We start from the raw sequence: 25,212 nt of genomic DNA, 5'->3' as shown, positions 1-25,212 counted from the left end.
GCGCACCCGTGGATCTTAGTCCTTCTCCTGATCCGTGAGTGAAGGCAGCGCCACTTCCATTACTATTTTGACTTCCTTAGCCAACCCCAGTAAACATAATGTGATTTTGGCCTCTCTGCACTTGTGGACTCAGGTTGCTCCCCACTGTCTTATGAGGTCGCAGTAATAAGAACTCGGTTTAGACCGAGTTCCCAGGTGAAGTTTTATTCCTTCCACCCAAATGGACAGTAGCCCACTGGTGGTGAGGGTCCGCCCACTAAAACCCAACCGGGTAATTTCTCCAAGGTAACGATCATTGAAAAAAGATTAGTTTCATTCTTTGCTCCGGTTGCAAAGCACTCCATTGTATTAGGTATGCCATGGCTACTTTTACACTAACCAACCTTCGCTTGGAAGGAACTAATCCTTCAATTCTCAGATCCCTCGCGGAGATCACATGGATGGGGAAGATCCATCGGTAGGGAGGGGAAGCAAACCATCGCTACAGCTTTCAATGTACTGTCGGGCTCCCCTTGCTGTAGAAATCCCAAAGGCTTATCAAGACCTATCCAGAGTTTTCCCAGGAACAGAGTGCATCAGCTTCCATAGAGATACCGATTGCAGTAGTCCTCTGCTACAACCTCGAGCCCAATTACCTAAGGGTAGGATCTATCGCATGAGTCCCACCGAGGAAAAGGAGTCTCTTAGATAAGAATTTAGCCCGGCTGATTTATACGGGCGGAAATAATAAACACACCCCATGTCACTTCTGTTTTATTTGTTAAGAAAAGACGTTCGTTGGAGATCTTTGTACTGATTATCGTGGATTAAATGCTGCTTCCACTCCAACAAATATCCTTTGCCCTTAATAAAGGACCTCTTGATGCCCCTAGGCAAAGGCCAGATTTTACCAAATTGGATTTGGCGGGAAGTTTATTATCGTAAGGAACCGGTGATCTGAGGGGTACCTAACATTTAACAGCATTTAATACCAAATTCGGCAATATGAATATTTAATAATGCCCTTCGGATTATTGGGGCCCCGGGCCATAACCATAAACTAAGTATTACATGATTTGTTGTACAAGGGAGTAGTCAGATATTTGGATGATGTTTTGATTTACTCACAGACCCTGGAAGAGCATGAGGCTTTAGTCCCGGAAGTTTTATAACGCTACTTGATAACTCCCTCTTTGCCAAGTTGTCAAAGTGCTGTTTTCACCAACTCTCCATAGACTACCTGGGCTATCGAATATCCTCTGACGGTCTAGAAATGGACCCGCTAAAGTGGTCATGAGTGGGTTTGATCGGGCTGCCCCCACCAATAGAAGGGAATTGCAATCTTTCTTAGGCTTTGCTAACTTCTATCGTGACTTCATTCCCCATTTTGCCAAACTTGCCTTACCGCCACTGATCTTTTTTACGCATCTAAAGGAAAGGATCATTCAAGTGGGCTGCCCGGGCCCTCCCCTGGTCGCAGGGAATGCCAATTAGCTGCTCCAGCAGCTGAAAACAGCTTACAACTGAGCCAATTCTGACACATCCGACTTCTGAGCTTCCTTCATCGTTTCAATGGATGCTTCGGACAAGGCGCCATGCCGCCCTCTTGCAGAAAATAAAGACAATAAATTGGTACCGTGTGCTTATTTATCCAAAATTTTCTGGTTCAACTAAACTGGACTGTCGGAGATAAGGAAACCGCTGCCATCAAACTCGCTGGAGCACTTACGCCATTGGTTAGAAGGAGCCAAGCACCCCTTTCAAGTCTGGTCGGATCATAAAATTACGCGCTTTCCACACCTCTCAAAATGTCCGGCCAAACAATTAACGCTACGATTTTTTCTCGCCTTTTACGGTCCATGTTTTCCTGGTAAAGCAATAAGCTGGCTGATGCATTGTCCCTTCCAGGGAGGGGAGACGCATTCCTACGGATATTCCACGCACCGCTCTTCCTCCCACAGGGATTGGCTGTCACCTTCGGGCCACAATCCTCTACTGCCACCCCTACCGCTCATTCCCAGCCATCGCCTCCCCTTCCTTCAAGAACTCAAGGAGGCGGATTACGCCGAGCTGCCAACAGAGGAAAAAGATGCACAGCCACGCTTTGGAAGATGGTGTCTGGAAAGGGGTGTTGGTAATGCCTTTACCCTCCAGCAGGTTCTTCAAGCATGCCATGATGCCCGGTCCGCTGGGCACTTCGGTTTGTGAAAATCTCTTTCACCTAGTCTGCCGCCAGTTTTGTGGCGCTTTGCGCAAGGACGTTGAGTCTTACATTAAAGGGTGTTCCATATGTGCGAGGCCAAGTCAATACCGGAAAGCCTCATGGATTACTGAAAACCTATCCCCGCTGCCTCCTCGACCCTGGCAGGTTATTTCAATGGATTTTATCACTGACTCGTCAACAGTCACGGAACACTGCTTTGTGGGTGGTGGTGGATCTCTTTTCCAAACAGGCTTATTTCATTCCTTGCAGGACCATACTTTCAGTCCCCAAACTAGCCCGGTCGTTCATTCAACACATCTACCGCCTACATTCCTCTCCTGAGAAGGTGGTATCGGATCGGCCCTCAATTCATTTCTCGATTTTGGAAGGCTTTCCTGGAGTTGTTGGGAACCACCAGCAGTCGCCGCCTCTACCACGCTCAAAGTGACGGGCAAAGTGAACGGACGAACAGAACACTAGAGCAATATTTACATTGTTATACAAACTACCATCAGGGGACAACTGGTGTGAATTGCTTCCCTTCAAGAGAGTATGCTTACAATAATGCAATTCATAGCAGCAATGCAGAAACCCCATTCGGCGAAGTTCGATCCTTCCCCGCCGCCCCAGCTGCCGCGGAGGTATTGCAGCCACCAGAATTCAATCAATGGATTTTGTTACTAGCTGAAGGCTGGAAATCAGTTCAGTCTACCTTAAACAGGCTCAAGAAGCCCAAAAGCCAGGCAGATAAACACCGGCCAGAATTCCCCTACGTTGGGCTTTGGGCTTATTTGTCCACTAAAACCTTCCAGACGGCACAAATACTCAAAACTTGGCAAGAAATTTGTGGGTCCCTTTCAGATTACAAAGTGATCAATGATGTTACTGCTCAGCTTAGATCTGCCCTTAATTCACTAAGTAACATTCATCCCGCTCTTCCATTCCAGCTTGCTCAAGGAGGCTCCCTTCAGATGCCTGCTGGCACGACTCCTCCGAGACACTCCCCGCCAGTTATAATTGATGGACATAAGCATTATGAGATAGACGCTTATCCTGGACTCTCGCTTTCGGCAGAACGCCTACAATATCTGGTGTCATGGGTTGGCTATTCTTCTGGCCATAATCAATGGGTGTATAAGGAGAACATCGATGCCCCTCTTTAATTGCTGCATTTCACTGCTTTTCCGACAAACCGAGTGGGGAAAGTGGGGAGATTTCTTTTAGGGGAGGCAGAGTGTAAGGATCTCAGTCGTTCTTGTTTCCCTTACAGCCTAACCTGGCCTTGACGGAGATTCTTTTGGCCGGGCGTCCGGCCAGGACCTGCACCAACCTTGTGAGAATGCTTATCTCGCTTTTGTAGAATCTGCCTCTCATGAGAACGGGCAGGGGATGGGTTAGTCAGCCATAACCTGTTGTTTGAGCCGGGTTGCTCATTCCTGCCATGTCGTGTGTGTGTGCTTTCCAGGATGTCTGAATAAACGGACTTATAATCAAAAGCCTTTTTATTTCTGCTCTTTGGAATTCCTTACATTTGCAAGGCTAGAAGTACTAGCATAGAAGTACTATGCTAGAAGTACTGCAAGGCTGTCTTGCTTTGGCCTATGCAGGCACAGAGTCATTTTTCATTGCTTACAGTATTTCCAGCAGATTAAATGACTCTTCTACTACCTGCTGTCACTGGGCTGCAGTTTTTATATTTTTACACATCCAGACTCAGAGGGACAGAAAGCTGAATAAATTTAATTAACAGAGCCGTCCTAAGCAGACTTACAGTGTCCTTGGAAGTGTAAAATTTAGGACTGCATTGTAAATGAATATTTAGTTACTATAGCTATTATTATAAATACTTACTTTAGTAGTTATTATAATTACTTATCTCTTCGTTATTATTTAGTTGACACATGAATATGTTTACATAAATAAACTTCTCTCCTCTGTTGTGTGTTCAGATATATCCTTGTGATAGATACTTTTGGCCTGTGTGCGAATTGCTCTACTGTATCAGTCTTGCAAAAGCTTGCAAAGGTTCTGTCTGGGCCCATCTGTCTGCAGTCAGTGTGAATCATTGTGGCATGTTCAAAGCCAAGGTGCAAAAATCCCCCCCAGCTCTCTCTTGCTAGCTAGGTTTCCTGCTGGCAATTCTTATCCTTGGCCAAAAGTCAACTAGTAATTAGCCTTCTGACCGCATTCAATCAACGGCATCCCCAAGAAAGGGGAGGGGGAACCGGCCATAATGCCCTCTGAAGCAGAGTTTTTTCAATGCACTTAGAAAGAGGGCAAACTCATCTTAGCATCTGCACGGTCACTATGCAATCTTAACACTGACCTCAATAGAATTTACTCCATAGTACACGTATTTAGGATTGCTGACTGCTTTCAGAAAAAATGTGCATCAGATTAAGTGTATTGGTATCTGGTTAACTGTGAATAGCAAAGGTATACAATTAATTATGATCCATTGGTACTCGAAATAAAGGGAAAATTGGAGAACCCTAACTTTATCTTTTCTTGGACAGGTGAACATGATAAAAAGGATGGTTCCCTCCAAGATAAATTTCCTTCTTTGCAATCTACCAGTGGAGTTTTCCAGTAAAATAGTAAATGATTGATAACAGCTCTTATATGCCTTTATATGGGATTTTAAAAAGACCCACGGGTCCTTTCTGCACAGCACAAATAAGACGTCCTGGGGATTTCTTTAAAAAGCCTCTTCCCTCGTAAGCTTCAGAGGTCCGACATTCTTCATCCCATCCCGATGTTTAAAAGCTCGCTACCGACATTGTACATGGGGCAGCAGGGATTCTCCGCGGCCCGGCAGCCAATGGCGAACAGTTATAAAACTGTGCCCGCGCATTCTGGGCGTGGATCTTCTCCTTAAGATGCCTCTTCTTGCGCCCTCAGGATGCAAAAATATGTGCTGTGCTGAATGGACCAAGATTTCTCAGTGCAAAATAAGAAGTTATAAGGTGATCATTTTATAATGTGTTATCAAGCTGCCAGATTGAATTGGATGGCAGAAATTATGAGGGATGATGGGGAAAGGTTGCTGGGTGCATATTGAGCACCATATTGTGAAGGTGTCCCTGAAACCATGGTTTTCACTGAAGAATTCAAGTAGAAACACTGTTGAAATAATTTTATGTCAGAAATGTCATACTCAGCATGTGGAACCCAGTAAAGTGGTAAGCTGTCACTCAGGCCGTTTCTGCACGGCCCAGTCACGCACGCCTTCAGGAACGGCAAAATGCGTTGTCCCTTTGCTAGCGCCATTAGACAGGCGGGCGCTAAGCGGGAAACGTAGCAGCGCCGACCTGGCTTCCCTCCACCTCCCCCAGAGCAGTGTCAGGCTGTTTCGCCATCTTCGCCATCTCAGCGTTGGTCTACCGACAGCTGAGACTCTCGCTGTCCTCCTCACCCCTGGAGGCGTTGGAGGGCAGCGCATGGTCTTAGTAGTCCAGCAGGGCTTAACGCGAGACGACGGGTGAGTGGGGGATGGGGAAGAGCCGCCCGTGTGGGAGCCTCTCCCATTACCACAGCCTTCGCGGGGCTTCACATGCTCCTGCAAGGAACAGCCCTCATCTCCTCCACCGGCAGGATTCCTGCCGGTTCAGGGGCGCCCTTTCCGCAGAGCGGAAAGGGCCTCAGACTCAACATTTTGCTTCTTTTTGAGAACTCAGACGTGTAACACCTGTAAAAGGACCTCTTTGTAATGTTCTGGATTGATTATGGGGTCTCTTGCCTTCTTAGCATTTCCTACTGATTTTTGCTGCCACCAAAACCTTAGACTTCGTCCAAAACCAGGATCGCTTAATTATATTGCGGCGGCCAAGAAAGCCAATGCGATTCTGGGTTGTATCAATAGGAGTATAGTGTCATGATCAAGGGATGTAATTGTCCCTTCTATTGTGCATTGGTTAGACCTCACCTGGAATACTGTGTACAGTTCTGGACACCGCAGTTCAGGAGGGATATTGACTGGCTGGAGCAGGTCCAGAGGAGGGCAACCAAAATGGTAAAGGGTCTGGAGTCCATGCCTTACAAAGAGAGCCTCTCTGAACTGGGGATGTTTAGTATGGAGAAGCTGTGAGGTTAAGGTGACATGATAGCCATAAGTTTAAATATTTGAAGGGATGTCATGTCAAAGAGGGAGCAAGCTTGTTTTCTGCTGCCTCAGAGACTAGGACATCAAGTAATGGATTCAAGGTGGAAGAAAAGAGATTCCACCTTGCAAACATTAGGTAAAGAACTCCCCTGACTGGCCAGGGCTAGTTCGGAGCAGTGGAATTCACTGCCTTGGAGTGTGGTGTGGAGTCTCCTTCTTTGGAGGTTTTCAAACAAAGGCTGGATGAGCATATGTTGGGAGTGCTCTGATTGTGTGTTCCTGCATTGCAGGGGGTTGGACTTGATGACCCTTCTGGTATCTTCCAGCTCTATGATTCTATGATTCTATGTTTGGTCACTTTGTGAGGTTGGCTCTATGGTAAAACAAGGTCCTTTAAATAAAAGTTGTTTTCACTTAATCATGAGTAGAGTTTCTGTTTATCCCATAAGCAAAATGTTTTCTGATAGCTACTATTCTCCTCCTTTCCTTAAATAGACCCAGTCACAATGGCTTATTTCTTCCCTTTCCACTGAGGCTAATGACTTCCTCACAGAACAGGGATTTCTCGCACCCTGCCTCCTCGCCCGTTCACACACACTCGACTGCTTCGCTGACCCCAAACCATTAACTCCACCCCCTCACAGACAGCAATCCTCCAATCATCATACACAAAAGTCAATCTTCCCACCCCCCTTCCCTCTTTCTGCATTTTTAATCACCTCATACAAAAACCCAAACTGAATCACAGAATCCAAATACAGTGGGACCCCGCTTTTCATTGGTTTCGGTTTTCATCTATTTTTTCAGTGAAAAAATTGTCTTGGTTTTCATCTGTAGTAGTGCACTGCCGGTTCGCAGTAGCACCAGAGTAGAACGCTGGCACGCCTTAACGACCTGCGGCCTTGCCGTTGCATCGCACTCCCACTCCTCATCCCCCCCATGAGTCACAGGTCGTGAACTGTCTGGCTCAATCACCGGGCTTAGGGACAATGATCTTGCCCCCCAGGTGAGGATTAGGCTCAGACGCTGCACGCTTCTCCGCGACGTAGCCAGATGAGATCATGCATCACCTGATGATCTCCTCGACTTCCGGAACTCCCCAGTCCTCCCCTCCTACACGCTCATAGAGTAACAATAAAAGGTGCCAGGAACCGCAGACGGAGATTCGCTAGGGAACACGGACCTCCGGGTCTCCCGCTGCTGGCGCATCTCCACCAGATGTTATCTCGCCTTCGCTCGCTCTTACGCTTTGACCGCTGTGGGTCGACTACAAGTTGGTGTCGAACCCGAACTTCAACCTCCACCCCTGCTCACCGTCGCCTGGGGAAGGGTCACGATACCGGTCCGCTGGATCAGGGCGATCCAGGGACCCCGCTGCTGCATCGCTTCGTCCTCTAGATCGGCGCGATCCAGAGACACGCGCCCTAGGACACTCTCTCGTCCGACGGAACACCGTGAGTATGGAGCTTGCAAAAGCAGGGCTTATGACAAGCACGCTTGACGAAGCTGAAGGCGCAACTTAAATGCGGCAGGGTCCCTCAGAAGAGAAGGGAGCGGCGCAAATTGGTTCACCAGATTGACGCTCCATGTCCATGGTACCCAGAGAGGGGGATATTGAATCTTGCGACTGGGAAACATCGGGCGACTTCTTTTCGACAGAGCCTCGCTACCGATGTCGCTGCTACTGACGGAGACAATGTTTTGTCGCCATCAGCCTGCAGACCTACGGCTCCCTTGCTGTAGGTCCTCCTTTCGATCTTTCACCTTCAATTTCAACCCGAATTTCTATCCACTAAATTGACGTCGTCCTCCTTCTGCCCCCCTCGCCTCTTCTTCAATCTTAATTCAGTCTCGCTCAGCCGCCTTCCCTTGCTCCGCCTTCATTTTCTCCGAAGCCATCAAGACCTCGGCTAGCGCCATCGTGAATGGCGCTGGTTTTCGAAAACGCAGATGATAGCCACGATCTGCAGAAGAAGGAAACCCTGACGGAAGACGATGCCGATATTCTTTGTGATTTCAGCCCTTCCATCCACTTCACAGATACCCAAGAGATGGCATAGTTCGGGCTGGTTGTCGAAGTAATCGCCCCGAGCTATAATATCTTACCGGTTCAGTTGAATGCGGACGTGGAGCCACTTCAGCTCCCTACGGAGAGGCATGCTGGAAGCCATCGCAAGGAACCACCTAATGGTTCCAGATGACTGAAAACCACCTTTCGCAGATGCTCCTGAGCCCCGCGCGCACTTGTGGTCTGGGAAAGTGAGTTCCGCCAGCAATACCAACAGAGCCGCCACTTGGCGGCGCCATACACCGCCGCTTCAGCTTTACGGCTTCATGCTTTTGCCAACCCCAACGACAACAGATTGTCCTGCTCTGAGGCCACCCTTACGGTCGCCTCTCTGAGTGCCTTATAAGGCATTTCTTATCAAAGTCCCCAATGCCGCCAGCTAACTCAGAGTTTCTCCTCCATCCGCAGAAACCCCAAGAGCCCTATGCTGGAATTTGTGAACAGGCTCCAGGAAGCGCTAAGAGGCAGGTAGATAGCGAGGAGGCCCAAAGCGAAGGCTCCTCATGCTACCGCAAAGGAGAATCGCCCATGGAGTGCCGGGTGAGAGGGCAATCACGGGCCTAGGCAAAAAATCCTGAACTGGCCGACATGCTTAAAGCTTGCCAGGACATTGGATCCTCCTCACCACCGCTAGCCTCCTCGCCGCAGCACTCTCCACCGGGCGGAGACGGTCTCGAGGATGACTGCTTTAACTCATGTAGACCCGACACTTCCGGCGGGAGTGTAGGCAGCTCCGGCGGGGGCCTACAACCCGATGGAGGAGGGTCCTCCCCAGGAGGAGAAGGCCACCAAAACCCGTGCCCACGCTGTTGTAGAAGGGCTTCCACTGGAGAGACGACGTCTCGCCGGAAACTCCCCGCCTCGGCGCCTCCCCAGCCCAGGACCAAGGAGGAGAGTACCAGAGCAAATTCAAAATGCCAAGGCCCCTGCCAAAACCACTTCTCTCCGTGGCATCTCCCGGGCCACATGCGCCAGCCCGCTCTTTAAGTTCCCCACGCAGGTTCTTGTCAGCCCCAACCCAGTATGACGAGCCCATCCCTAGCGGGACTATTGGGATAGTGCTGCCAAAGGCCTCTGCCGCTGAACAGCGACCGTTCATCGCCCCCGGCGTGATCCACTCCCCGCACCACCGACCCATCCACCTCCAGGTCTGGACAAACATCCCACAGGAGCGTTCGCCGGAGCCGCTAAGGCCAGCTGATTCTTCTTGCCCCATACGCTGCTCGGGCGTCGCACTCCAATAAAGGCTACGAGCCCCAGCAGCCAACATGGCGTAGCCTACGCCACCGCCGCGAGCGGTGGAGACGCTTTACTGAGCTCCGGCCCATATCTGGAGCTCACCATAGAAGGATGTAAGTTCAAGGGCCTGGTGGACACCGCTGATGTTACCGTCATCAGAGCAGCCGAAAGTGGCCCCACCAGTGGCCTCAATCGAGGCTTGCCCGCACATCTGGGGGGGTGGAGACAAACCGCGAGACGGAGTATCCGCCTGCCACGGTCAACAGCCCAGGACTCGAAGCGGCAGCTCACAGTCCGCCCCATCGCTCTCTAGACATCCATGTCAATCTCTGGGGAAGAGACCTCATGAGTCAGGTTAAAACGACTCTGGTCTGATGGGTAAAGCCGCCACCGATCATTGATTCCAATCGCCTTCCGGTTGCCTCCTAATTCCACAGGAAATCTGTTTCTCCCTCCCCCCTTTTCCTTCTGTTTTTTCGACCAGTAAAGGCGGAGGGCCAATCGGCTGACTGGCCTCCCTGGATTAAAAAATCTGGCCCGTCTCTGATACCGGCAGCACCGTCAGGACAGGCCCCAGTTTAAAAGGCCGCCGCCATTATGCCGCTAATACCCAAACCCGCTTAAGTTATATTGCCCAGCTTCGCAACTTTATCAGTACCACGCAGCGTCAGGCGCCAAATAAACCGCCTTTAAGGAGCGGTCTCCCGGGCGGCGCAATCCCCCCCAAGATAATTCGATCACAAAATTTAGCACCATCCAGCTTCCTGTATTGGCCACCAAGGTCACGTAAGTGCAACTCCCTGCAAAGAAAACCTTCCTTTCTCCTTTGTGTGTGCAAGGAATTTGCCTCTAATCTACTGGATTGCTTCATTCCTCGGATGCACCTTCCATCCCCAAAAGGTGCTTCCAAAGCCCCCCTTTGTGTTGCTGTGGGATTAAGCATGCATACCCACAATCCCCCCCAGGACTCCGCCTGTTCCTCCTCGAGGCTCGGACCGCCTTTGACGCATCTCTGATGACGCTTCTCTGAAGTTAATTTCACCAGGGCCGCTTCTACCTCGCCCTCCTGTCAAACAACTAAAGAAAGAGGAGGTAGGGCGTGCCCCGTAGAGGGTTGCATTAAAGCAACCTTCACAGGCTGCAAAACAAGCCTCTTCCTTCCCATACTAAATATAAACACTAACTCGGGATCCCAATCTCCGCCATCCGGCTTAGAACTGAGCCTGGCGGGACCGGCCTCGGGTGAATCGGGGAAAGCATGTTTCAGTCCCTCTTCCTACAGGTTCCCGTGGACTCCGATCGGCCATGACAGGGGCTCCACCCATGGAATGGCTTGTGAGGAACCAACCCTCATCCCAGAGATGGAACGCATCTTCTAGAGGGATCCCGCCCAGCTTATCTCAACAGGAACGTAGCCTGCCGCTTAACGCTTCAAAGACCCGGATGACCTTGGGAGACGCCACAAGGCTAATTTCACCAGCCAGGCCCTAGCGCCGTGCTGGCGCCCAACAAGTATACCACCCCGGTGACATTCCCGGAGAACCTTCTGTGCCGGGCCTCTTTTGCGATGAATATCACCACCAACTCAGCAATCCACTCATCCTTTTGCCTGCTCTGTTGCCTCTGCCGTCATGGCATGCATCGTGGCCACCCCCCGACGAAGCCACCAGACCAACATCTGGGAGCAGTTTGCCGTCGCCGCCGCTAACGCCTTCATCTTTTCTGCCTGGGCCAGTACTCTAGGGAGTCGGAGCCTGCTAAGCTCCTGCCTGCTCCTCTGCCTGTAAGCGCCTTCCGGAGACTTCCTGGCGGAGTCTCGCTGAGCCCCTTCATGAATGCCTCTATCCATCAGGGTAATTTGCGAGCTTCTACTGGGGACCCGTCTGTCTCAAACCTCCGGCTGGCGCTTCTTTCCTTGTCACCAAGACGGTCGCTAACCACGTAGTTCCAACACCTGGGCGCTCGCAAGATCACCGGGCGCAGTCGAACGGGAACCGAATTCGGCCCGCTTCGCTTGCTCCGGCCAGTTGGAACTGCAGACCACCACATGGAGGACATTCTCAGGTTCGGAAACATCCTGTTCCCCAGGGGCTGGTTCTGGACTCCGCGGGAGAGGACGTTTAACTACATCCCCGGGCCGACTTCCCTGCCGGAACTCTTGTTGCCTCAGTCGCCTTCACCATTGTCCTACCCTTAGGCTTCCACTTGGAGCCCGGACGCTGCCGCCGCCAGCCGCTTCCGGCTTCCAAGTTTCGAATTCTCCTGTCGGAGCTGACGCCGCTGTCGCCTCTCTCCAAAGCGGGAGTCTTCTGCCTCCCTCCGCAACTTCCCCTTAGTGGGGGTCCCCTGACTCGGCTTCCATACAATGTTAAGAGACTATTGGCCGGGCTGGCTCTGTTCTTTAAGTGGTCCATTCAATCCTATCACTTCCACCGCTTCTGATGCCCCTGGCCTCCTCGAGCAGTGCAGCTTCGCCGTTTAACCCTAGACAAATCGTGTGGCAGCTATTGATTAATATTTGTTGTTGTTGCATCACCAAGGTTGTGAGAATGTACATAATATGTGTTGTTTTAATCTTTCTGATAATTCCCAGTTGATCCACATGAAAGTGCGTGAGCTGCAAGAAGTTGTATCTAATCTGAAGTATGATGTTTTGCCCCATTGGTGGTCAGCCCCCTCTGGAGCTGGCTACGCCGAGTGGAGCTTTTGGTTGAGTGCTATTGTACAGCTCTTGCATTGGTTTAATTGTATGCCTTTGTTATCGTGGATCTTGTTTCGCTCTCAATGCGCGGTTCTATTATTGCGCCTGTAACGTGTAAGAAACCCCCTCAGATTTCCTTACCCCGCAACTACAAGTTCTAATGTTGCACAAGCAGCTTGGTCAGCTTGACCATACGACGGAGGAGTATTGCAATGCCCCTTTAAATCGCCTCTTAGCATTTCGCCCCCCTCGCTTTCTAAAAAATGTAAAAAGTGAGGGAGATGTAGTAGTGCACTGGCGCAATCTTCGCAGTGCCGTAGTAGAACGAAGCAGACGCCTAACGGGCTTCCGCGGCTCCTTGCTTCGGGTTGTATCGCGACTCCCCACTCCTCATCCCCCATGAGTCAGCAGGTCGTGGAACTGTCTGGCTCAATCGTCGGGCGCAGGGACAATGATCTTGCCCCCCAGGTGAGGATTAGGCCCTTAGACGCTGTACGATTTTCTCAAGACGGTATTGCCAGAGGATGAGATCATGCATCACCTGATGATCTCCCCGACTTCTCCCGGCCTCGAACTCCCCAGTCCTCCCCTCCTACACTGTATAGAGTAACAATAAAAGGTGGCAGGAACCGCAGGACGGAGATTCGCTAGGGGAACACGTGGACTCCTCCGGGTCTCCGCCAAGCTGGCGACATTCCCACCAGATAAGTTACTATCTCCGCTGCCTCTCGCTCTCGGGTTCCATTACGCTGACCGCTGCGGGTCGCACTACATCATCGCATTTGCCTTCGCCATCAACAACATCAATTTGCAGTAAGGTGCAGGGGTTTGTGGAGAAAAATCACCCGGACAAAGCTGTTGCAGGCTGTGTCTGCAACTTGTCTAATGACAATGTCTTGCCTCATTTTAGACAAATCTTAAAGAGGCGTCAGAAACAGACCTCTTTGGACAGCTTTCTGGTGCGACATTGATCCACTGGCTCTGAAGCTGGTCCTAGTGTTATTGTTTGTTACTGTTTTCAGCATTAAACACTATGTTTATTCAACAAAAAATGTGTTTTTGGTATGTTTTTTGGAGTGCCTAGAATGGATTAATTGGATTTACATTGATTCCTATGGAAAAGTTTGCCTCGGTTTTCATTGGTTTCAGTTTTCATCTATTCTTTTCAGACAGATTACCAACGAAAACTGAGGGTCCACTGTACACATAAAGCTCCGAATTAAATCACAGAAATAGAATGCACTAAATATTTACAAAGCAAAACGCAATACAAACCCGCCTCCTTTTTAGCCTCTCTCATTAGAAAGAATTATCGATAAGCATGGTTGTGAGTCTTTCTAGATTTAGATGTAGTTTTTGTGCATAGTAATGTTCCATATCCAAAACTTCCATGTCTATTGAATGGATGCCCAGACCCCTGGAGCTGCTGACACCCTTGGGATACTGGCACAGGTCAAAAAAGATTGGGGACTCCTTGTAAGGGTCTGTTACTCCAGTCAATAAAGGTTACTTTATTGTTACTCCAGTCAGGAAAGGTTCAAGAGCTTTATTTCTTCCAATTTATTTTTATTTTATTTTTGTAAGAATAAACAGAACAGAAAATTAAGAGAAAAAGGAACCATATTGTAACATTTACAGTTGCATTAAAATAAAAAGGGAAGAATAAGTATATATGTAATATTATTGACAATGATATAATAAACAATAAACAACACACGATGATCATGACCACTATGAGCATTGAATAGTGATATAAGAAGCATTACATGATAATTATCTTAATAAATCTGAGCATTAATTATTAGATATTATGTACAATATTTAGTAAAAAGTAATAATGTTTAACAATATTGTAAGATAAGTTGTGGTAAAATAGAATAAGGAATCTCACAGTGATAACTGTTACTGTAAACGTGTAGAAGTATTTCCCAATTTTTTAGTTTTATCTCGTTGTTATAAATGGTATGCTTTCTTAGAGATATAATAAATTACTATAATTCCCCTTGATATAGAGTTATAACTTATAGAAGAATAAAGGAAAATCATATTATACATTGCTCATCAGAATATGAATTGTAACACTGTGACATTATAACTATGCGGTATTACATTATAATATCATAGCCATGCGACATTTGACAAAAGTAAGAAAATATAAAATAAAATAAATAGGAAAGGTTCAAAAGCTTTATTGAACTGCGTTGGGACCTTAGCTACCGAAAGCCAGAGCTGGGGGCCCAGGCTTTCCAGCAAGCATATATCTCCCATTTTCCCACTTTCAGTATCCCCCCCTCCCGCCTGTTCCCACAATAGGCAGCATAAGAAAGGACAGTGCTAAGGGGGTCCAAAGTTATGAAGCCCCAAAGGGTGTGCCCCATCCCCAGTTGTTTCCAATGGGAGCTAATAGTAGATGGGGCTACCCTTTTGACCATACATAACTTTGGACCTCCTGAGCCAAACTTCACCAAACCTGAGAGGTATCAGAAGGAGAGTCTCCTGAAGATATCCTGAAATTTTGGTACTGCTAACTTAAGCACTGCTCTCCTGACAGGCACCCTCAAATTTTCCCCAGATTCTCCCTTTAATTCTCCCCAGATTCTCCCACTATCCTTCACTATCTACACTGGCTGCCAATCGAGTGTTTAAAGTGTTGGTCTTGACCTTTAAAGCTGTTCACAGCCTCGGACCTGCGTACCTGAGGGACCGTCTCTCTCCATATTGCCCTGTCAGGCCCCTCCACTCCTTGGAGGAGAACCTACTTGTGATCCCTGGCCCAAAAAAGTTCAGGCTGGCCTCTACGAGGGCCAGGGCTTTTTTCACCTTGTGGAACAGGCTCCCTAAGGAACTTGCAGGGCCTGTAAGATGGACCTGTTCCGCCAGGCATTTGGCCAGCCTGGTTAAATACATCTACCTTTCCATCTGGCCTCCCATGGGCACCAGGGGGGAGTGGGGATCAGTCAGGCGCCATCTGCATTTTTTATGGGTTCTTATGATGACTACTGATGTTTAAATTAGGTTTTTGTATGTTTTAAAACTGTTGTTCACTGCCCTGAGCCCTTAGGGGGAGGACGGTGTACAAAACTAATAAAATAAAATAATTAAATCCACCCCCTTCAGAGTGGATTTAAAGGGAGAATCTGGGCTCCCTAGATTAAAAAACATTGAAAGTATTGTCGAAGATTCAGCTGGTTGTTGTGGATTTCCTGGGCTGTGTTGGCCATAGTCTGGTAGATCTTGTTCCTAACGTTTCGCCTGCATCTGTGGCTGGCATCTTCAGAGTTGTATCACAGAGGGAAGTTTGTTATAAGAGAAGTCTGGACACAGTGTATAACGGACTTCTCTCTGTGATACACCTCTGAAGATGCCAGCCACAGATGCAGGTGAAACATTAGGAACAAGATCTACCAGACCACAGCCACGCAGTCCAGAAAACCCACAACAACCAACATTGAAAGTGATGCTGTTTGAGGATGGGGGTGGGGAATCTACCTTGAAACAGCATCATTTTCAATGTTGTTTAAACTAGAGAGCCCAGATTCTCCCCTTAAGATGGATTTAAAAGGAGAATCTGGGCTCCCTTTTCTAAACAATATTGTAAGTGATGCTGTTTGGGGTGGGGGGTGGGGTGGGGGTGGGGGAATCCTGCCTGAAACAGCATCACTTTCAATGTTGCTTAAGCTAGAGAGCCCAGATTCTCCCTTTAAGGTGGATTTAAAAGGAGAATCTGGGTTCTCTAGGAAAATCTGGGCTCTCAAGTCTAAACAACATTGAAAGTGATGTTGTTTCGGGGTGGATTCTCCCTTTAATGGGGATTTAAAAGGAGACTCTGGGCTCCCTAGTTTAAACAACATTGAAAATGATGCTGTTTTGGGGTGGGTTCCCCCCCCCCCCATCACTTTCAATGTTGTTTAAATTATGGAGCCCAGAGTCTCCCTTTAAGGTGGATTTAAAAGAAGAATCTGGGCTTTCTAGTCTAAACAACATTAAAACTGATGCTGTTTCAGGGTGGATCCCTCCCCCAAAAAACAGCATCAATTTCAATGTTGTTTAAACTAGGGAGCCCTGGGTGTGTTCAGATTTGTGAGTTGGGGCATGTTCTATAATGTGATGGTGACTTTGAGATGACCAGGTGTAAAAAATCATACTTTTGTTTTGGGGGTGCAGCTGCCCACATGGGGGAGGTGGAAACTCAGATTTTGCCCCAGGCTCCATTTTCCCTAGTTACGCCTCTGTGATGGCCCATTACCACACAGATAACAGCAAGCGCAGGTGTGACCTCGGTGCCAGCCGAGCAGGAGCTGGGCCTGACACGCCTGCTCCCAGCCTTGGGCGTGACTCAAAATGCCAAAGTTGTCCTCTTCAGTGGCGTAGGAGGTTAAGAGCAGTGAGCAGCAGCGGCGTAGGAGGTTAAGAGCTCGTGTATCTAATCTGGAGGAACTGGGTTTGATTCCCAGCTCTGCTGCCTGAGCTGTGGAGGCTTATCTGGGGAATTCAGATTAGCCTCCCACACACGCCAGCTGGGTGACCTTGGGCTAGTCACAGCTTCTCGGAGCTCTCTCAGCCCCACCTACCTTACAGGGTGTTTGTTGTGAGGGGGGAAGGGCAAGGAGGTTGTAAGCCCCTTTGAGTCTCCTGCAGGAGAGAAAGGGGGGATATAAATCCAAACTCCTCCTCCTCCTCCTCCTCCTCCTCCTCCTCCTCCTCCTCCTCTTCTTCTTCTGCTTCTGCTTCTGCTTCTGCTTCAGCAGGCAGCTCTTCCCAAAAATTCTACTATTCTTGCTTCCTTCCCCAGGTTGGGGGAGAGGAGGGAACTCAGCGGGGTACAATGCCATAGAACCCACCTCCAAAAGCTGCCATTTTTATCCAGGGGGACGGATCTCTGTCCCCCTAAACTTGCATAGTTCCAGCAACACAAGGCCAGCGCACTGTTTGCTATCTCAGGAAAAAAAAACTCCATGACAGGGTGTTCCTCTAATCACAGCAAATGCTCCCACACATCACTTTCCCTCATGACTGATTCCTTGAGAGCATGGATCGGTGTCTTCAAAGAGTCGGCCAGCTGGCCCCCGGAGGACATGCAGAAAGGGACGACAGTCATAGCTGATTTTCTTTCCTTTTTGGTTTTGAAATCTCACATTCACCAGACCAGCCTTTGTAGGAGTTCATGGTTCGTCATGTTGGAAAATACGCCTCATTATCCAACAGACAGACCCTGGGGTACCGTAAACCATTACCCACCCACATCACTTTGTCAGATTTTGTTGCCATGGCTATTGATTTTTTTCACATCTCCATGGTAACAGCAGGTAAGGACCAACTCATCTGAACTGATGATTTCCCTTCTGAGTCACACCTTGTAAACCTTCAGATAACAAGTGGGAATGGATTACTTTTTACCAGGGCATGGAAATCCTTCATCCCCACTTGTAGCTAGACAAGGGGCCTAGCTGGGTCTAATTTCTAAAGATTATTTGTGCAACCGCTTTGGAGAAAGGGGCCAAGAGTGAATGGTGCAGGGAGAGTGGAAAAGTGTAAGGAATCAGCAAGGTCCAGTCCAAAAGTAACCTTAATAGTTCTTTAATGAGCTGACTTTCATGATCAACTCCACGGGCAATGCAGAATCTACCCCCCCACACCTTTGTCGGGCGGCCGCTTTTACAGGCCTCTCTTCCCGCCAAGAACTGGACATAAACAATTACTCATTCCCACAGTTTCACACAGACAGAAAGCAAGGTTAAGCAAGCGATAACACCTACGCTGGGCAAGCAGCCCAATGCGCCGGAGGAATCTCCTCCAAGGCCGAACCAACAACTCTAACTAAATCACAACCTTACAAAAAGCAAAGTGCCAGAGGGCTGACCTTTGAAGGGCAGGACAGAACAAATATCTCGAGGTGGATCTAACTACACCAAAGTTGCCCAGACTTCTGACAGCTAAGCCACCAGTTTCTCAGAAGCACTCTTAATTCATCTGTCCCAAAAAGTTTGCTTCCACATGCGCAGAGAAGCGCACTTCAACCAAAGTCACTGTTCTGGGAGCACCTCCTCAGATGGCAGATAATTTGCCCTCATTTTGTACTGGGCATGCTGAACTGATAGATCCTCCCCAGAGATGGGGCACAATGACTAAATGGACATCTCAGGGTCCCCAAAGTCAGAATAGGCCGATGACCCACGGCTGACAGCCCCGCCCTTGCCCGGCTCTACTGCAAAGGTGGCACCAAATGTGCTCTTGCTTTCTGAGGGGAAAGCAGCAAGCACATGTCGGGCACGAGGAAGCGCATTGGGGCAAGATTTCTCGTCTTGCACTTCCTGTCTTGGCGTGTGCTAGGGAGGAAGCATGGTGGGACAAAATTTCTTGCCCTGACGAGCGTCAGTATGCAATGGATAACCATCCATTATGTACTTTTTGCTTTAAGGGGTCAGGCAACCTGTGTGCCCACCCTCTTGTCCGGCCACCACTCCCCATGAGTACGAATAAGGCCAAGGGCTTCATCTTGCTGGCAATTTGAGATGGCCTGCCCCAAATGCATTCCTTTTGCCACATCCTCTGCTCAGCAATTTACAGAGGCGAAGCTACAAGGGGACCGGGGGTGCGCATTGCACCGGGCACGCACCTGGGGGTCCCACAAAAATTCAGGTTTGTGTTTTTTTGTAATGTTTAGTGTTTTTTGGTTTTTGACCTGCAGGGGGAGCAGTTTTTAGGGTTATGGAGTCCCAAAGGGGGGGGGTGCCCCATCCCCCCATTGTTTCCAATGGGAGCTCATAGGAGACCTTTGAGGGTCCATAAATTTGGACCCCCTGAACCAAACTTCACCAAACCTGGGTGGTATCAGCAGGAGAGTCTCCTAAAGATACCCTGAAATTTTGGGGCTGCTAGCCTAAAAGCTGCACCCGTTGCAGGCCAAAAACTGAAAAAACACAAACAAACATGGCTGGGGGGGGGGCCCCCTCAGATTTTGCACTGGGCACCATTTTCCCTAGCTACACCTCTGGCGATTTGCACTGCAATTAGTAACAATAATTGAAAAGTGTTTGAAACAGCTAAGAAGAAGTGTCTCCATGAATTAGTTTCGGCCCACTTCAGGCCTCCTGCTCTCAAGTTTAGGGAGGAAAAAGAGATTGCACAGAAAGGGGCTGGCAGGTCTCCCAGAGAGTTGGGTCACAAACTGGCACCACCAAAGACCACCATGGAATGCAGACCCTGAAATGAATCAGCACACTGCTGAGCAGAAAAGAAGCACATATGCCAAAATTCCACACAGAACAATCACCAAGGGGCAAAATCTGAGTCACCCCCCCCCCTTGAGACCCTCTCTCACCACAACCAAACAATCTACTAGCAGCAAAGCTTATTGCAGGGGAGATGTAGTGGGCCCTAGAAAAGGGTGGAAGAGGAAGGATCTCCACAGCAGTGGGCTTTAGTGGGCCTGCTGACCCCCACCCCACCCTTGCTCAAGGTGTGACACTTACCTGGGTGTGCATCTGTGGCTTGGGAGTACAACAGGTTGAAGAGTGTGGCTTGAGGTAGGGAGGAAGGTGAGGATAGGTGCAGTGTGGAGAGGAGTGGGGTGGGGGAAGGTGGCAAAGTGAGGGCTGGAGTGGAGGAGGATGGAACGGAGTGGCTTTGGGTGGGGTGGGGGTTGAAAGGGCCGGTGGCAGATTGGGAGAGGGTGGAATGGGAGGCTTTAGGTGGAGGAGGTCAGAAAGATGAGGGTTCTGGTGGAACAGGGCCCCCCCCCACCCCCCCCCACCACCACCACCTGCAAGAGATCATGGGAATGAGATGGGGAACCACAAAGGAGCAGGTTCATGGCCAAAGAAGTGCTTTGTGCTTTAGATGTAAACTGTCATCTATTGATCTCACCAGTTTATTTCTTTTCTCCACTTTTGCTGCAGCCATGCAGAATAAGCATGTTTGTGCACAAGAGCTCTCTGTGGCCCAGCTTTAGCTGCGCAGAGCAGAGATCCCTGCACTGTGTGATGCAGGAGAAGCCAACATCAGCATCAAACAAGGTTGTTTTGCACAGGCAGGGAGCAAGGAGCGGCATCCGGTGAGATCGGGACACGGTATGGAATGCTAAGCGTCCTGTCCCACAACCAGAAGAGCCCTCCTGGGATGACCCAAAAGGGCAGGTGTTCATTGTCATTCTAGAACAGGGGTAGGGAACCTGCGGCTCTCCAGATGTTCAGGAACTACAATTCCCATCAGCCCCTACCAGCATGGCCAATTGGCCATGCTGACAGAGGCTGATGGGAATTGTAGTTCCTGAACATCTGGAGAGCCGCAGGTTCCCTACCCCTGTTCTAGAATGTTATCGTGGGGCTAAGTATGGAATGGTTGCTAGCCAATGAATCCTTCCCGTTGAAAAGCCGGGATAATTCCTCCGAAGGGAATGAGGAAACGTGACTGAAAATTCATGAAAAGCCACCAGAGGGGAGGTTTGAACAAATCCACCCCGTTTCCTAACAACCAGCAGCAGCCAGCACTGCAAACCCTCCGTCTCAAATAAAGCCTGTCTTACAACTGTCAACTCCAGGCTGCAGGGAGGATCACATGGAAGGCTCTGAAATCAACGACTGTGCATGGCTTCCTCTTCGCTCCACTAGTAATGTCTAGCAAATGCAAATGTGTAGAAAAAATGATGACCTAGCAGATTTTCATTTGCTGACTATTACTGGGGGGGGGCGGGGGGAGAGAAAAGAGAAAAATGCAGAGCGGTCCGCCCCGATAGTTTCAGTCTCAACCTAACACTTTGGTGGGCAGTTGAACATCTATGAAGTTTAAATGCAAAGTCTAGTGCTGTGGTGGCGAACCTTTGACACTCCAGGGGTTATGGACTACAACTCCCATCAGCCCCTGCCAGCATGGCCAATTGGCCATGCTGGCAGGGGCTGATGGGAATTGTAGTCCATAACCCCTGGAGTGCCAAAGGTTTGCCACCACTGGTCTAGTGTAACTGAGCTGATTCACATCTTTGGGGAATGCAGCTCTTTCTGGAGAATGTGGAGTAAAGGAGAGAGGGAGGGAAAGAATATGAGAGGGGGGGAGGGAGGGAGGGAGGGAGAGCCCCTCCTCACAGTCCATTGAGAGTGACAACGATCTTGCTTTTCCCAACTAACCAGTGCATGGATTCAGAACCGAAGCACCAAGCAACTTGGTATGTATTTCTTTATCCAAAGCAATGTTGCTGACACTGGTAAGTCAATCGCACTTTGCTCCTTCCACAAATCTCATCCACCACCAGTCAAGCAGGTGGATTACTAAGGCAATCGTCCTTCAGCAAATAGCTTGTTGTTAAAGGCTAATGCTGTGCTCGGTACTTGAAGGACTTGAGGATAAAGCTCGGGACGGGTGAAATAAGGCAGAGAAGAAGGACTTCATGGTTTAGCTTCACTGGGCCCAAAATCTCTGTAATCTCTGGCACGTATCAGGCACCGTATCCAGCAGAATTCCTTAGAAGCTGAGAGCCAATTTGGTTCTAAGCCAGGATACGGGCTGTGGACTCGTGGCCTGTTTTCTGCAAATCCTTTGAGTCTGCAGGTTGTGCAAATGTAGCACCTTGGTCATTTCTTGTGGCAGTTGCCCAATGCAAAAAGAAAAAAAAAGGAAGAAAAGAAAACCCCATTTACAACAAAAATACACAATCCAACTCAGAATGACCTTCATAATAATATTACTAGAGGGGGAAATGAAAACATTATGCTCAAACCACATAACAGGAAGGCAAAACCTATAATAACAAGAATGATATCAGCCAAAGAGGCATAACAACTGGGTTCCCATTCTCTCCACATGGTTGGGGCGCAAGCTGCCGGGCCGCTCTGCTTTTCATCTTCCATTTCTTCAGGAAAAGGAATAGCAGTGGCACAACAGCAGGGCCTCATGCGTGCTGTCCCCTCTAGCCAACAGAAGTATTGCAGTGCATGGATTCAGAACAGAAGAATGCTGGGAAATAAAAATGCAGCTTGTTTTTTTTTCTTTAAAAAAACAACCACCACCAGAACATTCAAAGTGCAATTCCGCCTCCTCACACCACCCCAGGTACACCGTCTGAGCATGTTCCTCTGAAGTGAATGAGGATCAGACAGAGGTGGCCCCAAGGTGGGATGGGGAGCAGGTGGCGCCCGTGACAGGCTGTGGGAATGAGATGGAAAAAAGAGAGTCCTTTTTCCCCTGGGCCCATCTCCTTCAAAGAGAAGATAAGTCAATAAATAAAATGCTTAGAAAGGAAATCGACGCTGGTTGGAACATGTTAGAAGAGTGATACACAACAAACAACAAATAATCCCAGGAGATAATTTTGACACAAACACAAAGTAAAATAAAGAATAACAGCAACAACAATGATTCCAATGGTGCCAAAATAAAGCGGGTTACATGATTGAGAAGTCATCGGTACTTCCTGGAATAAGGTAGAGAGACTGCGTCCCAAAAATAACAACAAAAACATTTTTGGTCCTTCAGTATATACATATATATATATATATATGTGTGTGTGTGTGTGTGTGTGTGTATGTATATATATATACACATATCAACAAATACATATATATGTGTATGTGTCTGAATATATTTATACATATATATATTTATATAGCTATATATCTATAGATATCTACAAACACACACACATATATGATATTTTTTAAAATTGCGACAGTGCTTCTCCAAAAAAGGTCCATCTATAAATATAATTTTTTAATTTTTAATTTTTTTTCTTTATTTTTAAAATTCTCCATCTCACTCTATATATTATTTTTTGAATGGCGTTAACCTGCTGAAGTTTTGCCAGAATGGTGACTGGCTGCGTTTGGGTTCGGTGAATTCGTAGACCTGGGGCTGGGCTAGGCCGTCGGTCACCATGTATTGTCCCTGATTTAATGGGTCCTGGGGTGGTGGGTAGGCTGGAGGAACCGACCGAGAGTAGCTGACACCTGTATGGATGGGGAAGAAAAGAGGGGAAGGGAGGGGTGGAATCACAGAAGATGCTCATCAGAATGTCACTGCGTGCCGTCTACCCGTCCGTGCCATTTCCCAACATTCCATGACCTTCTCACATCATCCCCACCCCAACAGTTATGACAATAGAGAGAAGAGAAGAGTTTGGATTTCTATCCCCCCTTTCTCTCCTGCAGGAGACTCAAAGGGGCTTACAATCTCCTTGCCCTTCCCCCCTCACAACAAACACCCTGTGAGGTGGGTGGGGCTGAGAGAGCTCCGAGAAGCTGTGACTAGCCCAAGGTCACCCAGCTGGCATGTGTGGGAGTGTACAGGCTAATCTGAATTCCCCAGATAAGCCTCCACAGCTCAGGCGGAAGAGCTGGGAATCAAACTCGGTTCCTCCAGATTAGATACATGAGCTCTTGACCTCCTATGCCACTGCTGCTCCTCCAATAAACATGAGTTTGGTTTTCATTGGCTCCCATTAGGTAATACAGTCTAAATAGTGCGTGAAAAGGTATGGAAGAGGACAGGATAAGGACGTTGAGTCATAAAGATGGCAGAAAGAAACCAAGGACAATCAGCAATGAAAAGAGGCACAGAAAAGTACAGTTATAGTTCTGAATGAGCCAGAAAAATGTGAGGAAATTGTCCTCTGGATTTGTTCTATTCAACCAAAATCTCTCCCAAAAATAACATCAATTCTCATTATGACAGTTACAGGCCAGCACTCTAATAAGTAGAGACAAGACAGACGGCTCTCACCACTGGGTCCTGCTTGTGAACATTCTAGCCCAGTGGTGGCGAACCTTTGGCACTCCAGATGTTATGGCCAATTGGCCATGCCGGCAGGGGCTGATGGGAATTGTAGTCCATAACACCTGGAGTGCCAAAGGTTTGCCACCACAGTTCTAGGCCTTCCTGGCTGGGCGGACCAATGGAGAACAAAGCAGTGCTGACCTACCATAGCTCAGCGATTAAAAAACCTCGTGTGCTGAATACAGACTATTTCAAGGTCCTAAACATGGCAACTCCAGTTTAAAACACCCTGGGGCGATGCTCTGGAGTTTTTATGCCTGGATCTCTGGTGCCAGACTCATGATATGGTGACTTGACACATTCGATTAATCTTTGATCCCACTGGATCCCACTTGGCTGTCTTTGGGATGGACTGAATGGGTCTGTGGTGCATGCCCTGGTCACATCCAGATTAGATTATTGCAGTGCGCTTGACATGGAGCTCCCCTACAGAAGTGTTCAGAAACTCTGATGGATACAGAATGCTGTAGCCAGGGTGTCATTAGCATACCACAAAAAGTCTACATAGATTAAGGTCCCTTCCGCACACGCAAAATAATGCGTTTTCAAACTACTTTCACAACTGTTTGCAAGTGGATTTTGCTATTCCGCACAGCTTCAAAGAGCACTGAAAGCAATTTGAAAGTGCATTATTCTGCATGTGCGGAATGAGCCTAAGAGTCAAAACTTAGGGAAAAACACAAATGTGTTGAGCAGCAGTGGCGTAAGAGGTTAAGAGCTCATGTATCTAATCTGGAGGAACCGGGTTTGATTCCCAGCTCTGCCACCTGAGCTGTGGAGGCTTATCTGGGGAATTCAGATTAGCCTGTGGACTCCCACGCACGCCAGCTGGGTGACCTTGGGCTAGTCACAGCTTCTCGGAGCTCTCTCAGCCCCACCTACCTCACAGGGTGTTTGTTGTGAGGGGGGAAGGGCAAGGAGATTGTAAGCCCCTTTGAGTCTCCTGCAGGAGAGAAAGGGGGGATATAAATCCAAACTCTTCTTCTTCTTCTATTTGATGTGTGTGTAAAGAACTCCACAAACTACACGATTTATTAATATATGTCGTATTTTTACACTTATTAATAAAATCATATCTTGTTATTCATACATTTCAATAAACAAATTAAACCTATCACATCGCGAGTGCTGACTGTCATTCGCTGTCTATAAATCAA

The 25,212-nt window shown here is 48.4% G+C and overlaps 1 protein-coding gene and 1 long non-coding RNA gene across 6 annotated transcripts in view; both read right to left on the bottom strand.

Annotated features, from left to right (window-relative positions):
* Positions 1-7,810: 7,810 nt before the first annotated feature.
* LOC125442423 lies at positions 7,811-20,442 on the bottom strand. The gene is made up of 3 exons (XR_007245999.1): positions 20,046-20,442; positions 15,629-15,632; positions 7,811-7,821 (listed from the first exon to the last, which is right to left on the bottom strand). It is a non-coding gene; the product is annotated as an uncharacterized LOC125442423 (long non-coding RNA).
* Positions 20,443-21,208: 766 nt separating this feature from the next.
* The window catches only part of ARHGEF9 (Cdc42 guanine nucleotide exchange factor 9), a 268,515-nt gene continuing 264,511 nt past the window's right edge, over positions 21,209-25,212 (bottom strand). For all 5 annotated transcript variants that reach the window (XM_048513765.1, XM_048513768.1, XM_048513767.1 and 2 more), the window contains one exon: positions 21,209-23,229. In XM_048513765.1, the coding sequence (XP_048369722.1) occupies positions 23,048-23,229 (182 nt within the window). In that variant the 3' untranslated portion in view covers positions 21,209-23,047. The remainder of the gene's footprint in view (positions 23,230-25,212) is intronic.

Source organism: Sphaerodactylus townsendi, linkage group LG13 (assembly GCF_021028975.2).
Source record: "Sphaerodactylus townsendi isolate TG3544 linkage group LG13, MPM_Stown_v2.3, whole genome shotgun sequence".
Lineage (NCBI taxonomy): Eukaryota > Metazoa > Chordata > Lepidosauria > Squamata > Sphaerodactylidae > Sphaerodactylus > Sphaerodactylus townsendi.
Note: the sequence above shows the minus strand (reverse complement) of the source record. Positions and strands in the feature narration are given on the sequence as shown.